This window comes from Onychomys torridus, chromosome 4, assembly GCF_903995425.1.
Source record: "Onychomys torridus chromosome 4, mOncTor1.1, whole genome shotgun sequence".
In the NCBI taxonomy this organism is placed as follows: Eukaryota; Metazoa; Chordata; class Mammalia; order Rodentia; family Cricetidae; genus Onychomys; species Onychomys torridus.
This window is the reverse complement of record NC_050446.1, coordinates 105,082,530-105,098,419: the sequence shown is the minus strand read 5'-3', so window position 1 is coordinate 105,098,419 and position 15,890 is coordinate 105,082,530. Positions and strand designations below refer to the sequence as shown.

At 50.0% G+C, this 15,890-nt stretch overlaps 1 protein-coding gene across 1 annotated transcript; it reads right to left on the bottom strand.

Moving 5' to 3' along the window:
• Positions 1 to 3,474: 3,474 nt before the first annotated feature.
• Positions 3,475 to 15,218, bottom strand: Itpa (inosine triphosphatase). Its single transcript, XM_036186645.1, has 8 exons — positions 15,072 to 15,218; positions 13,879 to 13,936; positions 13,718 to 13,782; positions 13,050 to 13,123; positions 11,869 to 11,900; positions 10,211 to 10,326; positions 5,101 to 5,177; positions 3,475 to 3,841 (listed from the first exon to the last, which is right to left on the bottom strand). The coding sequence occupies exons 1-8, from the start codon at positions 15,135 to 15,137 to the stop codon at positions 3,733 to 3,735; spliced, it is 597 nt and encodes a 198-aa protein (XP_036042538.1). The 5' UTR covers positions 15,138 to 15,218; the 3' UTR covers positions 3,475 to 3,732.
• Between the last annotated feature and the right edge of the window lie 672 nt (positions 15,219 to 15,890).

Here is a 15,890-nt window from a genome sequence, read left to right as displayed (position 1 = left end):
TAAAAGGCCAATGTTTGTTGAGTACCATCTATATGCCATCATCTCCAGCAGGGGCCACCGACCCAACTGTGAGAAGCAGACAGATTAGACTTTCGTGTCATCCTGTTGAGAGGCTCCTGCAAGGAGTGTTTTCTGGGAACAAAGACCCAGAGGAGACAGGGTTTGGGTACAGCAAGGTGCTGTGGGTGAACAAAGTGGCCAGGGGTGAGGGCAGAGGCGCCCCGAACGCGTCAGTGATGTGATTTGGAGAGAACTGGGAGACGGGCTGATTAGTCTGATGGAGGAAGAAGATGCCATACTTCCGGCTTAATCACTTAGCATTTGTTGCTAAAATTCCTTCCTGGGGGGGGGGACTAAGCCACTCCTCCCCTTCCCCCTAAGGTCCCAACGACAGTCTACTGTTCTTCCTTACAGAGAACAGGTGAGGGGTTACTTACTAGAGTGTGGGTGCTCCCCCTCAAAGGCCACATGGGAAAGTCTTTACCTAGCAGGGATGATGACTTTCCCACAGAGTCACAGATGGAGCCTCTCTCCACTAGGCCCTCCTGCGTATACTCTACCCCTGGCCCAGGCCACGTGCAGTTAGGGTGAAGTTGTGTCTGAGTGGTAGAGAGTGCTGGATACTCAGGGGAGGGTCTCCAGATCCCTGCACCTCTGGGAGGCTGTTAACAGTCAACTAGCCCAGCTGGGATGATCTTTTGCAAGTGGTGAGCTGATCTGTCTTAGCAGTTGTTGGGCCTGGAGGACAGTCACAGAGTACTGTCCACCTCTTCCTCCAGCCCTTACATTCCTTCTTCAAGAGTCCCTGAGCCTGGAGCAGTGCTGGGGGTATGACAGAGATGCCTGACTGTTCTCCAAAGTACCGAACCCTTGTGCCCTTCGGTCATTCCTGTCTCTGGAACACAGCTGTTGGCAAGTCTTGACAAAAGCAGGAACAGAAGACTAACCAAATGGTGGTAGCAAACTCATGTGGGCCAGCACCTTTCCAGTCAAGAGCACTTGCTCTCCACTGGAGCCTGACTTCCCTACTCACTGTTGTCTGTGTGGCCTGTGCCGGATGTGAATTTCCTCCCTGGAAGCGGGCCTCCAGTCCAATCAGAAAGCTGGTTCTATCCACGTGCACTCCATGCACCAGTGTATCTTGCCTGGCACTTCCATCATGAAGCATGCAGGATCCATAGCTGAGCGGGACTGAGGCTTAATTCTCAACATCCTCAGTAGAGACTTCCAGCACTACAGGATCTAGCTCCCAGGGAGGGGACACTTTAGCCCAGTCCTAGTTTTATTTCCCCAGCAACTGGGTCTTGTCATTCAGTTCTGTTAGGCCAACAGCAACCGTGGTAAAAACCTTTGTCTTAGGGGCCTCAAGGGCTTCTGTGGGAGGTAACTACTCTAGCACTGGGGTTCCCAATTAACCTCCTATGGCTTTTAGGAGCGTCTAGTTTGACCTTTTGTGTGCCCGTTAGCATTTTCCGACACAGGTGATTGCAAACCTTTCCCAGTCACCTTGGCGGGCATCACTGTTCCCTCCCACAAATCCCACGGCAACACTTGGCCTTGACACCTCCATGGTGGCTCGTTCAGGTGCACTCGCATGCTGTCAGTGAGTTGTTATCTCCGGGTAGCACACCCTTTCTACAGAGGATGGACAGAGCGATGATGTGAAGTCCTGAACTGACATCTCAGAATGAGGAGTGGGGAGCTAACTCTGGGTGATGTCCCCACAAGTACCCACCTTTGTGCTGTCACCTCTGAGAGTGGGCACTGCCCCAACTGCAGACAAACCAGGGCTGACTTGTGCAAGGCCCCGGGTTTGGTCCCCAGCACCACAAAACACAAAAGCTAATGCCAGGTAACACCCCAGAGAAAATAGAAGACCCCTCCATACTAGGACACGCGGGTCCAGCATGCCAGCAAGAAGAGGAAAGGATAACAGGAATGGCAAGAGATGTTCAAACCTCTCGGTAGAGCTGGGGTTGCGGCTCTGCAGAATGCCTCACGTGCTGGAGGCCCTGAATTTACCCACCATATTGAAAAGAAAAAAAAATCGGAAATGCAAGCCAAAAGGAATTCCACCTTAGACTTGAGCTGGCAAGTCAACAGGCTGACAGGCTGGGCATGCTAGGGAGAGCATAGTAACACCATAGGTGCAGGGTGTAGACCTAAGTGTAATTTTGCGTGCGTGCGTGCGTGCGTGCGTGCGTGCGTGTGTGTGTGTGTGTGTGTGTGTGTGTGTGTGTGTGTGTGTAAGGTACAGTATATTCTCCACAGCTGTTTATAGGGATGGGTCAAATAAAGTGTGTGTGGGGGGGGCGGGATTCAGGAAGGAGCTGTGCAGCAAACACCAGGTTGCCCCTATACCCACCTATCCATCCATTCTGCAAATCTAGTTGGGAAGGGTGACTTCCTCAGTAGCTTGGGCATTCCCTGAAGGGAAAGCCACATCCAGAATATAGGCAAGGGGCAGAGAGGCCCCCAGTACTCCCTGTTGGAGCCAGGCATGCTGGGACAGGCAAGCGGGGAGAGGTGGGGAAGAATGGTATTCTCTACTCACCCACATGCCCTGCCTGGGGTCAGGAGAAAGGCCTTTAACATAATGGCTGAACCCCAGGCCACCCTGCCAAGTCTGGGGGCCCAAAACTCAAGGGGATATCCCCAGAACTGCCTGGGACACAGAAGCTTGCTTTCCCCTCTCATGTTCCCTGAATATACCCTTCCTCAAGAAACAACTTCAGGAACTGCAAGGCAGGCACTGACCCCCAAGTGTCTCCCAGTGAATGTCTAGGGGACAGGGGATGCATATGACGGTACAAGGCAGCTTAAACAGGATTCCTGTCGAGCTTTTGAGGACAGAGGGCCTTTGGCATTTATTTGTGTATGTGGGGGCAAGGTTCATTCTATGGCATACATATGGAGGTCAGAGAACCTCTGAGAGTCAGTTCTCTCCCTCCACACACGGGTTCTGGGATTGAACTCAGGTCGTCTGCCAACCTATAATGGCAAAACACAAACTGTGCCGCCTCCTACCCCGCCTCCCCAGCATGAACTTGTCAGAGAAAAGAGGACAGCCCATGATTTACAAGAACAGAACTCAAGGAGAGGAGTAGTACGCCAGCTATCCAGGCAGGTGAGCATCCTTTGTACAGAACTGCCCCTCTGACCACCCATCAAAATGGTTCCCACTTGTCAAAGGGAACTCAGAGACAGACAAGGCTCAAAACAAATATACCGTTTATTTTGGAAACATGCCTTCAAGAATTTACATTTGCTGCATTCTAAAATCAAAGGCGGTACGTTTCTTTGCCAACCCTCAAGCTGAGAAGTGTGAACACCCAAAGTTCTCTCAGGATCCCAGAGGCTGCAAGAGCAACTCTGCTTTTTTGTTTGTTTTGTTTTTGAGACAGCGTCTCACTATGTAGCTCTGGCTGTCCTGGAACTCACTATGTAAACCAGGCTGGCCTTGAACTCACAAAGATCTGTCTGCCTCTGCCTCCCAAATTCTGGGACTAAAGGTGTGCCCCACTATGCCAGGCCAAAGGCAACTCTTGAATCCCAAAGGGCAAGAGTTTAGTATCAACTGGCCCAGAGTCCCCCTATGCAGAGCAAACTGCCCTTCCAGACCTGGCTGCTGAAGTTGCCTGGATGCCCTGGTAAAGCGCAACCCAGAGTAATGCTAGCCAGGAGTACCTGCCACCTGGGGAGTTCTGCACTGTCCTCCCCACACCCATGACCCTAGTGGCCACCAGTCCCAGCAGTCACACTAAAGTACTCTTGTAGCTTGAGCAAGGCCCGGAATCGATGAGAAATGGTGTTCTTCTCAGCCTTCGGCATCTCTGCATACCTAAGAGGAAGGAGAAGCAGCTCAGAAAGCAGAGAATCCAGAAATTAGGCTAGGCACCCCATTGCCACCCCGGAGCCCAAAGCCCAATGATTCTGTTTGCAGGGAAGGGGTCCATGTAGGTAAAAACCATATTAAGAACCTGTGCACAGGCAAGGGGCAGTCAGGCCCCCAGTACCCCATGTCTGAGCCCAAGCAAATGACCTCCCACCCTGAGAGAGCCAGGAAAGCAGGCAATGGGCCACCTGGTCCTCAGCCTGTTAGACCAGACAGTTTTAAGTTCCTCTGTAAGACAGAAACGCCCAGTCATGGGCTTGGAGAGAAGCTGAAATCATTCTAGTGTGTCCCTAAGTTCTTAAGGGAAGTGGGGACAAGAATGAGGCAGGTGTCTGGTAGGAAGCAATGGAGCGGACAGATCAAACAGCACTGTGGGCTGCAGAGCCAGGCAGCTGGCCAGGGCCAGTTTTGTGTGTGAGGACACTACTAGACAGGTGAGAGGTCACACCCTGCCTTTAGGCTTCAGAACTAGCTACATGTGGCTAAGTTAATTACAACTGAATAAAAATGGGGCTGGAGAGATGGCTTGGTCCCTTGAACCCGACAGACTCTTCTGACCTCTGGCCAGTATAGTCATCTGGTGTACGCTATGCATACAGGCAAAGCACCCATTAACACAAAATAAATAAACAGAACAAAAATAAACTCAGCTCCTCATCTAACTAAATTCCAAGTGCTCTGTGACTGCCCAAGCAGGCACATCAGAGGACACTCTTGACACCCAAGGACAGGCTGACCAGGGCTGCTTCAGGCCTGTGAGGTGCTGGGCAGGGGAGCTACAGTCTGGAAAGCCTGATCCAGCAATGGCAATGTACAAACATTCATAAATAAAAGGGTGCTGTTAATGTGAAGTGCTAAGAACATGAACTACTGTGTGGGTTTCTCATGTCTAAGCAGCTACAGAAGTATGCATTTTCCCAGCCCAGATGGAGCTAGTCTCAGCCCCCAACATCACAAGGTTTAAGCATCTTGATAGGCAGGGCCAGAGGATCGGAGCCACCGGCCTTAAGACAACCAAGTGAGCTAGGAGCAGAACCTAGGATATCTGTGTTGCCCTGCCATAGACTAGGCCACCTGGATTCCTTGTATCCATCCCAGTGGAAATGGCTTCAGCTGGAACAGATCTCACCCATATCTGCATGACTGCACACGGGCAAGGTGCCCACCCAAGCCCACGCACCAGGGAAGAAGTTTGGGTTCCTTACGTTTGCTCATATCCATCAGGCTGAAAGCAGGGGTCCCAGCCAAAGTCCCGGCAGCCTCGTGGCTTCACGATCCGGCCCTGTAATATGGAGGGCAGGTGTGTAACAGTGAGGGCAGGTGTGTAACAGGGAGGACAGGTGTATAACAGTGAGGGCAGGTGTATAACAGTGAGGGCAGGTGTGTAACAGGGAGGGCAGGTGTGTAACAGTGAGGGCAGGTGTATAACAGTGAGGGCAGGTGTGTAACAGGGAGGGCAGGTGTGTAACAGGGAGGGCAGGTGTGTAACCGGAGTTGTACTGGACCAGAGTGAGTTTGTTTAGTTTACAAATCTGACTAAACCTGAATTATTCAAAATATTTAATAGTACAAAGGACCCACAGTTCCTATAAATTTCTGTTGGCTCCTCAGTAAGTAAGGTTAGAGCAACAGCTGGGTAGGAAGGGACAACCTGTAATGGGCACACTAAGGAGGCTGAGGCAGGAGGACTGCTGTTACCGGGCCAGTCAGGGCTACATAGTAAGATTCTATCTTAAAAAACAAAAAAACCAGAGTCTAGGGAGATGGCTCAGCTGGTGAGTCTCTTGTCTTATAATTATGAGGACCTGAGTTTAATTCCCAGAACCCACATTAAAACAAAAACAAAAACAAAAACCAGCTTTAAATAAGCCAAGTAGCGTGGTATAGCACCTGTAACCTCAGGGGAAGGTAAACAGCCTAGTCTATTTAGCAAGTCAGGCCACTGGAGACTGTTTCAAAAAACAAGATGGGCCAGGCATGGTGGTGCACACCTTTAATCCCAGCACTTGGGAGGCAGAGGCAGACAGATCCTTGTGAGTTCGAGGAGGCCAGCCTGTACCACAGAGTGAGTCAAAGACAGCCAGGGCCACACAGAGAAACCCTGTCTTGAAAAACAAACAACCAAGATGGACTCAAGAGGCAGAGGCAGGTGGCTCTCTATGAGTTCAAGGTTAGCCCAGGCTACACAGTGAGAGCTCGTAAACAAAAAACCAATACCATAAGATGGACAGCACCCGAGGTTGTACCCTGGCCTCCGCACATTCATGCATGTGCACACAGACACACAGCAAAGGACACAGAACAGGCTCGGGGGGAGGAACTTTGCATCTGACTGGCCCACCGATACCACTGGGATGCCCTTCTTCTTTCTATAGTTCTGATAAACTGTAACCTAACTGAAGAAAAGCTGGGCCAGTTTTGAAAATGTGACAGAAAACATGTAGTCTGGAAAGATGGCTCTCATAGCTACCTTGGGATCTAGGCAGTGCTTGCTGCACTGACCACTTGATTTCACTCCCTAGATCCCAAGCCAATTCCCTAACAGGCAACCTCTGACCTCCACACATGTAACACACACACACACACACACACACATAATAATAATAATAATAATAATAAAAATTTTAGAAAATTTGCTCCTGATAGGCAGGTAAGGGTCCTGAACTGTTCATGGTATTTCTTACAATACAGGGAAGAACTGAGGGCGTGGCTAGGTGCTGCCGTGCTCCCCAGCATGCATAAGGCACTTGGGAGGTAGAGACTAGCCGTTCATCCTCAGCTGTAAGGATGAGAAAGGCCTGAGCGACTAGCTTAGGGGGACATCGTGGCAGCCTGGGCTACATAGTGAGCCTGCTGAAAACAAAGGGGAAGGGCACACAATACAAACGTGAACATGTCACAAAGATGACAAGCAGTGTCATGAAATGCCAAGACTGCCCTGGACTAGGGATGAAGGTCAAGGGAAGAGCTGGGGTAGAGAGGTCCGGGCAGTGCACCACCACGACACTCCAGACAAAGCCAGACACACTAAAGCAGGTGTAATCCCAGCTCCCAGGCTGAGGCAGAGTACTCCAAGTTCAAAGCCAATCTGGGCTACATGGTGAGTTTGTGACCAGCACGGGCAACAGCAAGACCCTGTTTCAAGACAAAAACCAACAAGAAAGGAGGAGCTGGGAATAGAGGCCAGGGATGGAGTGCCTGCCTAGTGTGTAGAGGACCTGGCTTCACATCCTAGCACCTGGTATGTGGGGGAGAAGAAGGCACAGGACAGTGACAAGGGCGGTTATAAATAACGGAGACCACAGACATAAACGCCAAGTTACACAGTGCCAAAGGGAAGTTATGCTTTTGCTAGTGGGGAGCAATGTGATCGAAGCCAACGACTGAAGCACTCGGAGCCTCACTACAGCTGTCCACATCCTCAGCCTGAGGTCCCAGCAAACCCAGACTCCTCCTCCACAATGGATGTCTTAAGGCAAACAGCTACTACAAGGACGATGTTGTTCACACGCCACTTGACAAGTGTGTCACAAGCACACCAACGAGCACACTGGGAGAACAGAACAGGGAGGAGAAACAACCACCTCAAGGAGACCGGGAGCTGGTCAGCAGGAAAGACGTGGGCACCCACAGCCGGACCAGAGGGCAGGACGGCAGTACCAGCCAGTCTCAGGAGACTGGGAGCTGGTCAGCAGGAATGAGCGCAGGCAGCCACAGCTGGACCAGAGGGCGGGACGGCAGTACCAGCTGGTCTAAGGCAGCTGCTACTTAGTCACTGCAGGAAGTGGCCAACTGGGAAAGATTTCTGGGAAAGCCACAGGCAGCACAACTCACTGCAAATAATCTAACTGGGCTGTGAAACCAGCCTCCTACCACTCACTACATGTGTAACTGAAAGAGCTGAGAAGACCCAGGCTCTTGACTCATCCACACTCCTGGGTCACAGCAGTATCATTCACAAGATCCTGAAGGTTGTCAACAGAGAAACTAGTGAAGAAAATGTAGAACACAGGAGGGGCTCATGTACTCCCCGCTCTTGGGAAGTGGAGGCAAGGGATCAGAACTTCAAGGATATCCTCAACTACACAGTAAGTTAGAGGCCAGCCTGGGGATACATAAGACCCCGACTCAGAACCAAAAGAAAAAACAAGAAAGAAAAAGATAATATAGCATATAGAACAAAATGTTCAGCCTTTGAAACTCTCAGGGCTCCGCTGTGCGACATAGCAAACCTTGAGGACGTCTTGCTAAGTGAACTGAACCAGTCACACAAAAGCAAACCTGAAGCAGGGGCGTGGTGGTGCGCACCTGAGAATCCTGGTACTCAGGAGGCTGAGCAGGCCAGCCAGGGCCACACAGTGAGACCCGATCTCAAAAATAAACAAAAACAAAAAACAAAAGGGGGACCAGGCAGTGCTGCACACCTCTAATTCCAGCACTCAGGAGACAGAGGCAGGCGAAACTCTGTGAGTTCAAGGCCAGCCTGGTCTACAGAAAGTTCCAGGACAGCTAGGGCTACATAGAGAAACCCTGTCCCAAAAACAAACAAACAAAAAAACCATTGGCTGCTCTTGCCGAGAACCTGGCTTCAATTTCCAGCACACATATGGCAGTTCCAAGGGATCCAATGCTGTCCTTGGCTTTGATGGGCACCATGTTACACGCTATGAACAAATATATAGGCAGGCAAGATATCCATACACATAAAATAAAAATAAACTTAAAAATAATCACAGTAAAGTAGTCAAACTCTTAGAAGCATGAAATAAAACGGTAGCTGCTGAGTGAAGAAGGGGTTTGTTAAAATAGGTAGTTTCAGACTTCTAAGATAAGAATCTGCTGTAGTACTGTAAACGCAAATACACTGAACAGTACACTGAATTACAGTTAAAATGCATCGTGGGGCTGGAGAGCTGACTCAGTGGGTAAGAGCACTTGCTGCTCTTCCAAAGACCAGAGCTCGGTTCCCTGCACCCACATCTGATAGCTCACATCATCTGTAACTCCAGCTCCAGGGGATCTGATGCCTCCAGCCTCCTTGGGCACCTGCACTCATGTGCACATACATACCCACACGCAGACATACACACCTACACACAATTAAAAAAAAAAGAAAGAAAAGAAAAAAGATGGCTTTATGTTGTGTCTGTGTCTTGTTTTTGTTTTACTATTATCCAAAATAGTTAACTAAACAAAATAACACAAAGCGTCTGTATACAGTCCAGCTGGAGGGACAGTGTACACTGGAAGGCAGACTGTCCTGATCAGTTCTATGGGTGGTCTGGTGGACACTCAGAACAGTAACTACACCTCAGGTCTGACAGGCAACTTCAGGAGGTGCAGAAGGGTCACTGGCAGAGAACTGAAATGCTGAGCTGGAGAAGTAGCTCCACGGTTGAACACTTGCACAGCACATAAAAGCTCTGACTTCTACCCCATCACCCCAAAACAAACATTAAAATTTTGTGTGAACAAGAACATTCAGAAAGGCTGGGAGACAACCGAGAGAAGCTGTAGGCCAAGTGTGGTGGCGTACAACCACTTGGGAGGCAGAGGCGGATCTCTGTGAGTTTAAGGCTAGCCTGATCTACATAGTGAGTTCCAGGATATTGACAGCTACATAATAAAGACCTGGTCTTAAAGAAAAACAAAAAAGGGCTGGAGAGATGGCTCAGAGGTTAAGAGCACTGAGTGCTCTTCCTGAGGTCCTGAGTTCAATTCCCACCAACCACATGGTGGTTCACAACCATCTGTAATGAGATCTGGTGCCCTCTTCTGTGTACATAATAAATAAATAAATCTTAAAAAAAAAAAAAAGAAAAACAAAAAACCAAACAAGGGGTGGGGGTCCACTGCAGAGTGGGTATGCTGACACAGGACTACAATGCCCACTTGGAGATAGAGGCAGTAGGATCCGAAGTTCAAGGTCCATCTTGGCCACACAGCAAGTTCAAAGCCAACCTGGGATAAATGAGAGACTCTCTCAAAAACCTGAGTGGGGAGGAGACTGTCCTGGCAGAGGAACAAGGCCATCTCAGCAAGCTGGCCTGTAGCTCTGGCTTGAGGACAGAAGTTCCCTTTAGTTTGTGCGCCTCCATCTTACCAGGACCTACTCTGGCAAGATCCGAGTGTAAGGCTAGGGTCACATTGGTCTGGGGACTGGCATTTTCCTAATTGCGGTATCTCCAGCAAGCAGAGTGCCCAAAGCCCCCGCTAACTCTACCATCTTCTTTCATTCTTGCAGCATATCGCAGCCATTTATTTAAGACACAGAGTCCTCAGGTGACCTGCAGAACTGTTCAGGCGGGTACGTACCGAGGTCTGGCCCCTGAACAGGAGGACTGGCTGGCTTGGGTCCCCGGTGCTGAGAGCAAATGTGCACAGTGCATAGGCTGATTTGTCTTCAAAGCCGGCCAGGAGCTGGTGGAGACCTGCGGGCAGATTTAGTGAGGGTTCAGTGAATCCACGCTGTCCAGTCCCCACTCTTACTCCAGGAACCCAAGGTTGTGGAAGAAGTCTCCAGATTGGATTATGTTGGAGTGGGAGGCTACAAGGGCTGCATTCTAGTCCTCAAGAGGGACCTGAAGCCTCTCTTTGTGTTCTGACACAAACTAAAACAAGGTTCTTTGTTGAGATCAAAGTCTCATTGGCCTAGACCTCACTTTGTAACCCAGGCTGTACTGGAACATAAGATCCTTCTGCCTCCACCCAGTGAATGCTGAGATTGCAGATATGCACCACCACACTTGATATATGTGGCCCTATGGACTGAATCCAGAACTTTATGTACGCCAGGCAAACTTCTGCCAACTGCGATACACTCCCAGGATCTCAGGTAGTCCAGGCTAGCCTTTAACTGACTATACAGCTGAGGATGAACTTCTGATCCTTCTGTTTACAGCTCTCAGGATTACAGGCCTAGACTACCATGAGGGCTCTGTTTTGTTTTTAAAACAGAATCCTGCTTTTATAGCCCAGGCTGGACTCTACAGCCTCCCTAGTGCTGGGGTCATAGGCATGTGCCTACATACTTTGCCGACACAAGATTGCTCCAAAAAGTAAAATGGCTTTTCTTTTTAAGGATCTATTTATTTTACATATATAAGTGTTTTGGCCACATGCATGTGCACTAGTGCCCACAGAGCCAGAAGGTGCCGGATCCTCAAGAACTATAGTTATGGACAGCTGTAAGCAGCCTTGTAGGTGCCGAGAACCAAACCTGAGACCTCTGAAAGGGCAACAGGCACACTTGACTGCCGAGCCATCTCTCCAGCCCATTTGGTTTTTTTGAGACAGGGTCTTGTGTGTAGCCCAGGCTGGTCTTGAACTTGGGATCCTCCTGCCTCAGCCTCCTAAGTGCTGAGATTACAGGAATGCACCACTGTGCTTGGTTTCAAGCGCCTTTTTTTTTTTTTTTTAAAATAATGAAAGAGGTCCAGGAGGTGATGGCGCACACCTTTAACCCCAGCACTTGGGAGGCAGAGGCAGATGGATCTGTGAGTTTAAGGCCAGCCTGGTCTACAGATCGAGTTCTAGGACAGCCAAGGCTCCACAGAGAAACACTGTCTTGAAGAACAAACAAAACAACAACAAATAAAAGCCCAAAACCTAAAGAGGGAACATCCTGGCACATCCTCCCGAGTGAAAAGATAGATTCTTGGACCTAAAGAGGTAGCTCCCTCCCTGAAGCCCAGGCTAGTCAATGGCTGAAGCAAAGAACTGCAAACAGTCATTAAGGCCAGACCCTTGACAACTAGAATCAGCTAACCCCTCGGTCCCTCAGATTCAAAGCTGTCATCACCAGTCCCCAGCTCTGCACCACAGTGCCTTCTGGACCCCAGGGAAAGCTGTTACCAGTGTGCAAACGGAGCTGAAAGTGGAGGCCGGCGGCCTAGAGCAGCAATGACTAAGTGGGGACTACTCCCAGGCTCAATTCCAAAAGACCCCTGGGAAGAAGCAACAGGGATACATACCTTCAGGCTTTAGCTTCTCTAGGAACCATTTTCTGCAAAAGAAGGAAAGGAGAGTCAGTACCAAGAGCAGAGCAGATCACCTTCCTATCACCTGCTCTGGCCTGCACCCATAGGGATCAACGCTCCCCAATGCCAGGGAAATGAAAAAGAATGTCTCAAGTCAAAATTAAGACAACAACCCAGAGGCTGGGAGTATAGCTCAGCAGCAGAGAAACAGAGATGAGGGGGGAGCAAGGGGAGGCAGAAGGAAAGGGAAGAGAAAGAGAAACGGGGGCCTAACAGGAGGAAATGGGGCCCAGCAGGCACAAGGCTCAGCATGCAAAGGAAGGTAAGCACCTCAGTGGGGACAAGGCAAGCACCGAGGCTGTAGCAGGAGGCTACCCCTTCCTGCCACATAAGGACTCCTTATGTAGCCAAGGATCACCCACAACTTTCGATCCTTCTGTCTCCATCTTGCAAGAGCTGGAATTGTAAGCATGCACTACCATGCCTGCTCACCTGGTGTACACAGGGCTAGGGGTTGAACTTGGGGCTTTAGTACACAATGAAGGCAAACACTCTAACAAGTGCACTACATCCTCACCCACCTGTTGTGCTTTTACTAGGATTATTTTAGGTATATCAGTGTTTTGCCTACATATATGTATATGTGCCACATGTGTGCCTGGTGCCTGCAGAGGGCAGAAGAGATCAGGCTAGTTGGAAAGGTAGCTTCAGAAGGTTGTGAGCTCCCATGTGGGTGATGGAAATTGAACCCAGGTCCTCTTCAAGAGCAGCCAGTGCTCTTAACAGCTAAGCCACCTCTCTAGCCCCTCTTTTAAGGTTTATGTATGTGTGTGTATGCACATATCTATGTGAATGTATGTGCACAACGTATGCACAGGCACCTCTTGGATCCCTTGGATCTGTAGTTACAGGAGTTTGGAAATTGAATGTGGATGCTGGAATGTAAATTCCAGTCCTCGTGACTGAGCAACGAGCACTCTTAAAGGTTGAGTCCTTTCTCCAGCCCCTTAAATTCTTTGAGACAGGGTCTCACTGTATATCTCCAGCTGGCTTGGAACTCACTAAGTGGACCAGGCTGGCCTCAAACTCATAACATCATGTAACTAATCATTTTACTATTCCGGTAGTTTTGTGGATGGGGCCCTGCAGGGGTGGAGGTGTAGTAGAGTACTCACATGTAGGGGCCAGGGAGCCCCCCGAGGGCATTAAAGCACAGACAGGTATCCTCCACCAGTACAGGACCCTGCACCTGTAACACAAACGTGCAACCCTGAGCCTCTATCAGAGGTAGGCTTCATTCCCAACCCTGAGTCTGCTCAGGCTGGGGCCTAGACCACAACAAGGAGAGGGTGAGACCTGCAGGTATAGGCCCATCAAGAGCCACACAACTCAGCTGTCTTCAGCTTAGAAATGTGGACATCAGAGCATTGGCAATGAACTGCTGGAAATCAGCTGGAAGCCGGATTCCATGTGTACCTTCCCAGTTCTGTAGACTGTGAGTACAGGGGTGGGGGTGGGGTAGATATGTATAGGCTGAATGTATAGAACTAAGAATCAGAGGCAAGGGTTGGAATACAAGAGGCAGTGTCCCAACAAATTATGTTATCCTCCGCCTGTTCCCACAAGGCCCAACCCCAGCAGCCCACGAGAAGACTGAATGGGGACCACACGGTGAAGACTGAGGGGACCACACGGTGAACACTGAAGGGGGACCACACGGTGAAGACTGAGGGGACCACATGGTGAAGACTGAGGGATCACACGGTGAAGACTGAGGGGACCACACGGTGAAGACTGAAGGGGGACCATACGGTGAAGACTGAGGGACCACACGGTGAAGTACCTGGCGAGCCGCCTCCTGACACTTCTGTATGGAAATTTCATCCGGCTCTCCCTGATACTCAGGCACTGATGAGTGGACAGACATACAGACGTACAGAGTCAGGACACAGCAAGACAGTTAAATCAAACCACTTTTAAAAATGAAACAAAACAGAAACATACGGTCAATTTTCTGTGCCACCAAAGTGCATGGAAACTTATCTCCTAGAATCTGAATGACCTGTTCCAAAATGAAAGAACATTTGTCACACCATTTGCTAACAATTCCCCACGAATTCCCTATTACTATGTGAGGTGTCATCCACCTATCTCATTGGGTAATGTTCCCATCAGTCCCCTAGAAAAAGTTATCAAACTTTTTCTACAGTAATGTCATCAAATCTAGGTAGAAAAACAGCTTTCTCAGGCTAGGAGGGTAGTTCATAAGTAGGACAGTGACAGCAATTCTGTAAGCCTTGGGTTAGATCCAAGGCACCTACAGTCAGAAGAAAACGAAAGTCTTTGGGTCTTCATTCTAAAAGCTGTAGCACGTAAAGCTTTGACAAACTTGTTTGTTAACCTGTCTTTCATTATGCTGTGGTCAGTCATGAATCTTATGAGGTATTACACATTTCAGATATGGGAAGTGCCTAAGGCTAGATGGACCACAGTGGGGTGTGAACTACTCAGTCTGGATCAACCCCACACACTTCCTGTTTGCCATCACTTTTGAGGCAGAGAGATGTCAGAACGTAGGACTTAGGGGACGACCTTTGTCACGGATGCCACTACTCTAGCTCTCAGTGTGCTGACTTTATCAGCTCATCCCAAATCGGGTGTGGTGGGGCATGCAGGTAGACCTAGACCTTGGGATACAGGAAGGTCAAGAGAACAAGGTCAATCCTGGCCATACAGCTGGGTCAGGCTAGCCTGGGGTACACAACACCAAAATAATACGAAAAAAGACTCTTGAATCAGGCTGGAGAGATGGCTCAGGGGTTAAGAACACTGGCTGTTCTTCTGGAAGTCCTGAGTTCAATTCCCAGCAACCACATGGTGGCTCAAAACTATCTCTGATGAGATCTGGTGCCCTCTTAAGGCCTGCAGGCACACATGCAGGCAGAACACTGAATACATAATAAACAAATCTCAAAATTAAAACAAAACAAAACAACAAAAAAACCAAACCCTTAAATCCTCAGGGCGCCGCACTCCACGGAGATCTCTCCCCAAGCCCAGCCTTTCCACACTGGTGCTAACCCACGTTCCCCAAGGGTCCAGCTCCCGGTGTTCCTCACCCCTCTCCCGGGCTTCCCTGGTTAGGATGCAGCCCTATCTCCACCCGCCTTCTAGAGGATCCCCACACCCCACGACACCTCCTCCAGCTTCTTCGCGTTTCCCGTCACAAACACGACCTTCTTCCCCGCCAAAGAAGCGGCCATTGCATGGGCTGCTGACGGCCGGGAATGCCCGGAAGCTCTATGTAGGGAACGATAAGACGACACTTCTGGCTGGAGGCGGAAGTAGATAGCCCGACTTCCGGCCCTACCTGAAACCTAAAGCATGCCTTAGGCTGCGGCTGCCTGCAACCGCGAGGTGGCAGCCGCGGCCGACGAGTTTCCCGCAGAACTGCTGCGCGAGGCGCTGGGACGCGCTGCCCGAGGCGCTGGGACGCACTGGGACGCGCTGCGGCAGGAGAGGTCCTTCAGCGCCGGGATCCTATGCTAGCCTCCCTCGGGCTTGGACGAGGAGGGAGCCGAGAAGCCCCGCCATGACCAGCTTAACCCTGTGTCCTGAGCAGTGTGCGCCCCTCGCAACCTCAACTCAGTCGTGGAAAACTATCTCCTAGACAAGGGCTCCAAGCCTGGGTTTCTGTCCTAACTTTTACCTTCAGCCCCTCATCTCGCCAGCTAGCTCCATCTACTTCACTGCGAACTTGAAACTGCGTAACCAAGCCATTTACCCATCTCTTAGGCTTGGGAGCTAGTGTTTCGACTCCTTTTCTCTTGTCCCGCTTATCAAACCCCATCCCTTCTCCAGGGACATTCCTTTTAGCCCAGTCTCTGCATTGGGAACACAGCAAGGAAATTAGAACGCCCCTATTAGCCCTACCACATGTGTATTTGAGTCCGCTGAAGCCAGAAGAGGGTGTCACATCCCTGTAACCTGGAGTTACAAGTGGTTTTGAGCTGCCT

Bases quoted from the DNA above. Each gene is read 5' to 3' on its own strand.
- Itpa (XM_036186645.1), bottom strand. From the start codon at position 15,137: ATGGCCGCTTCTTTGGCGGGGAAGAAGGTCGTGTTTGTGACGGGAAAC. The intron at 13,124-13,717 runs GTACTTCACCGT...TTTGTGTTACAG, and splicing joins GTCAGGAGGCGGCTCGCCAG to GTGCAGGGTCCTGTACTGGT. The intron at 10,327-11,868 runs GTATGTATCCCT...ATCTGCCCGCAG, and splicing joins AGAGAAGCTAAAGCCTGAAG to GTCTCCACCAGCTCCTGGCC.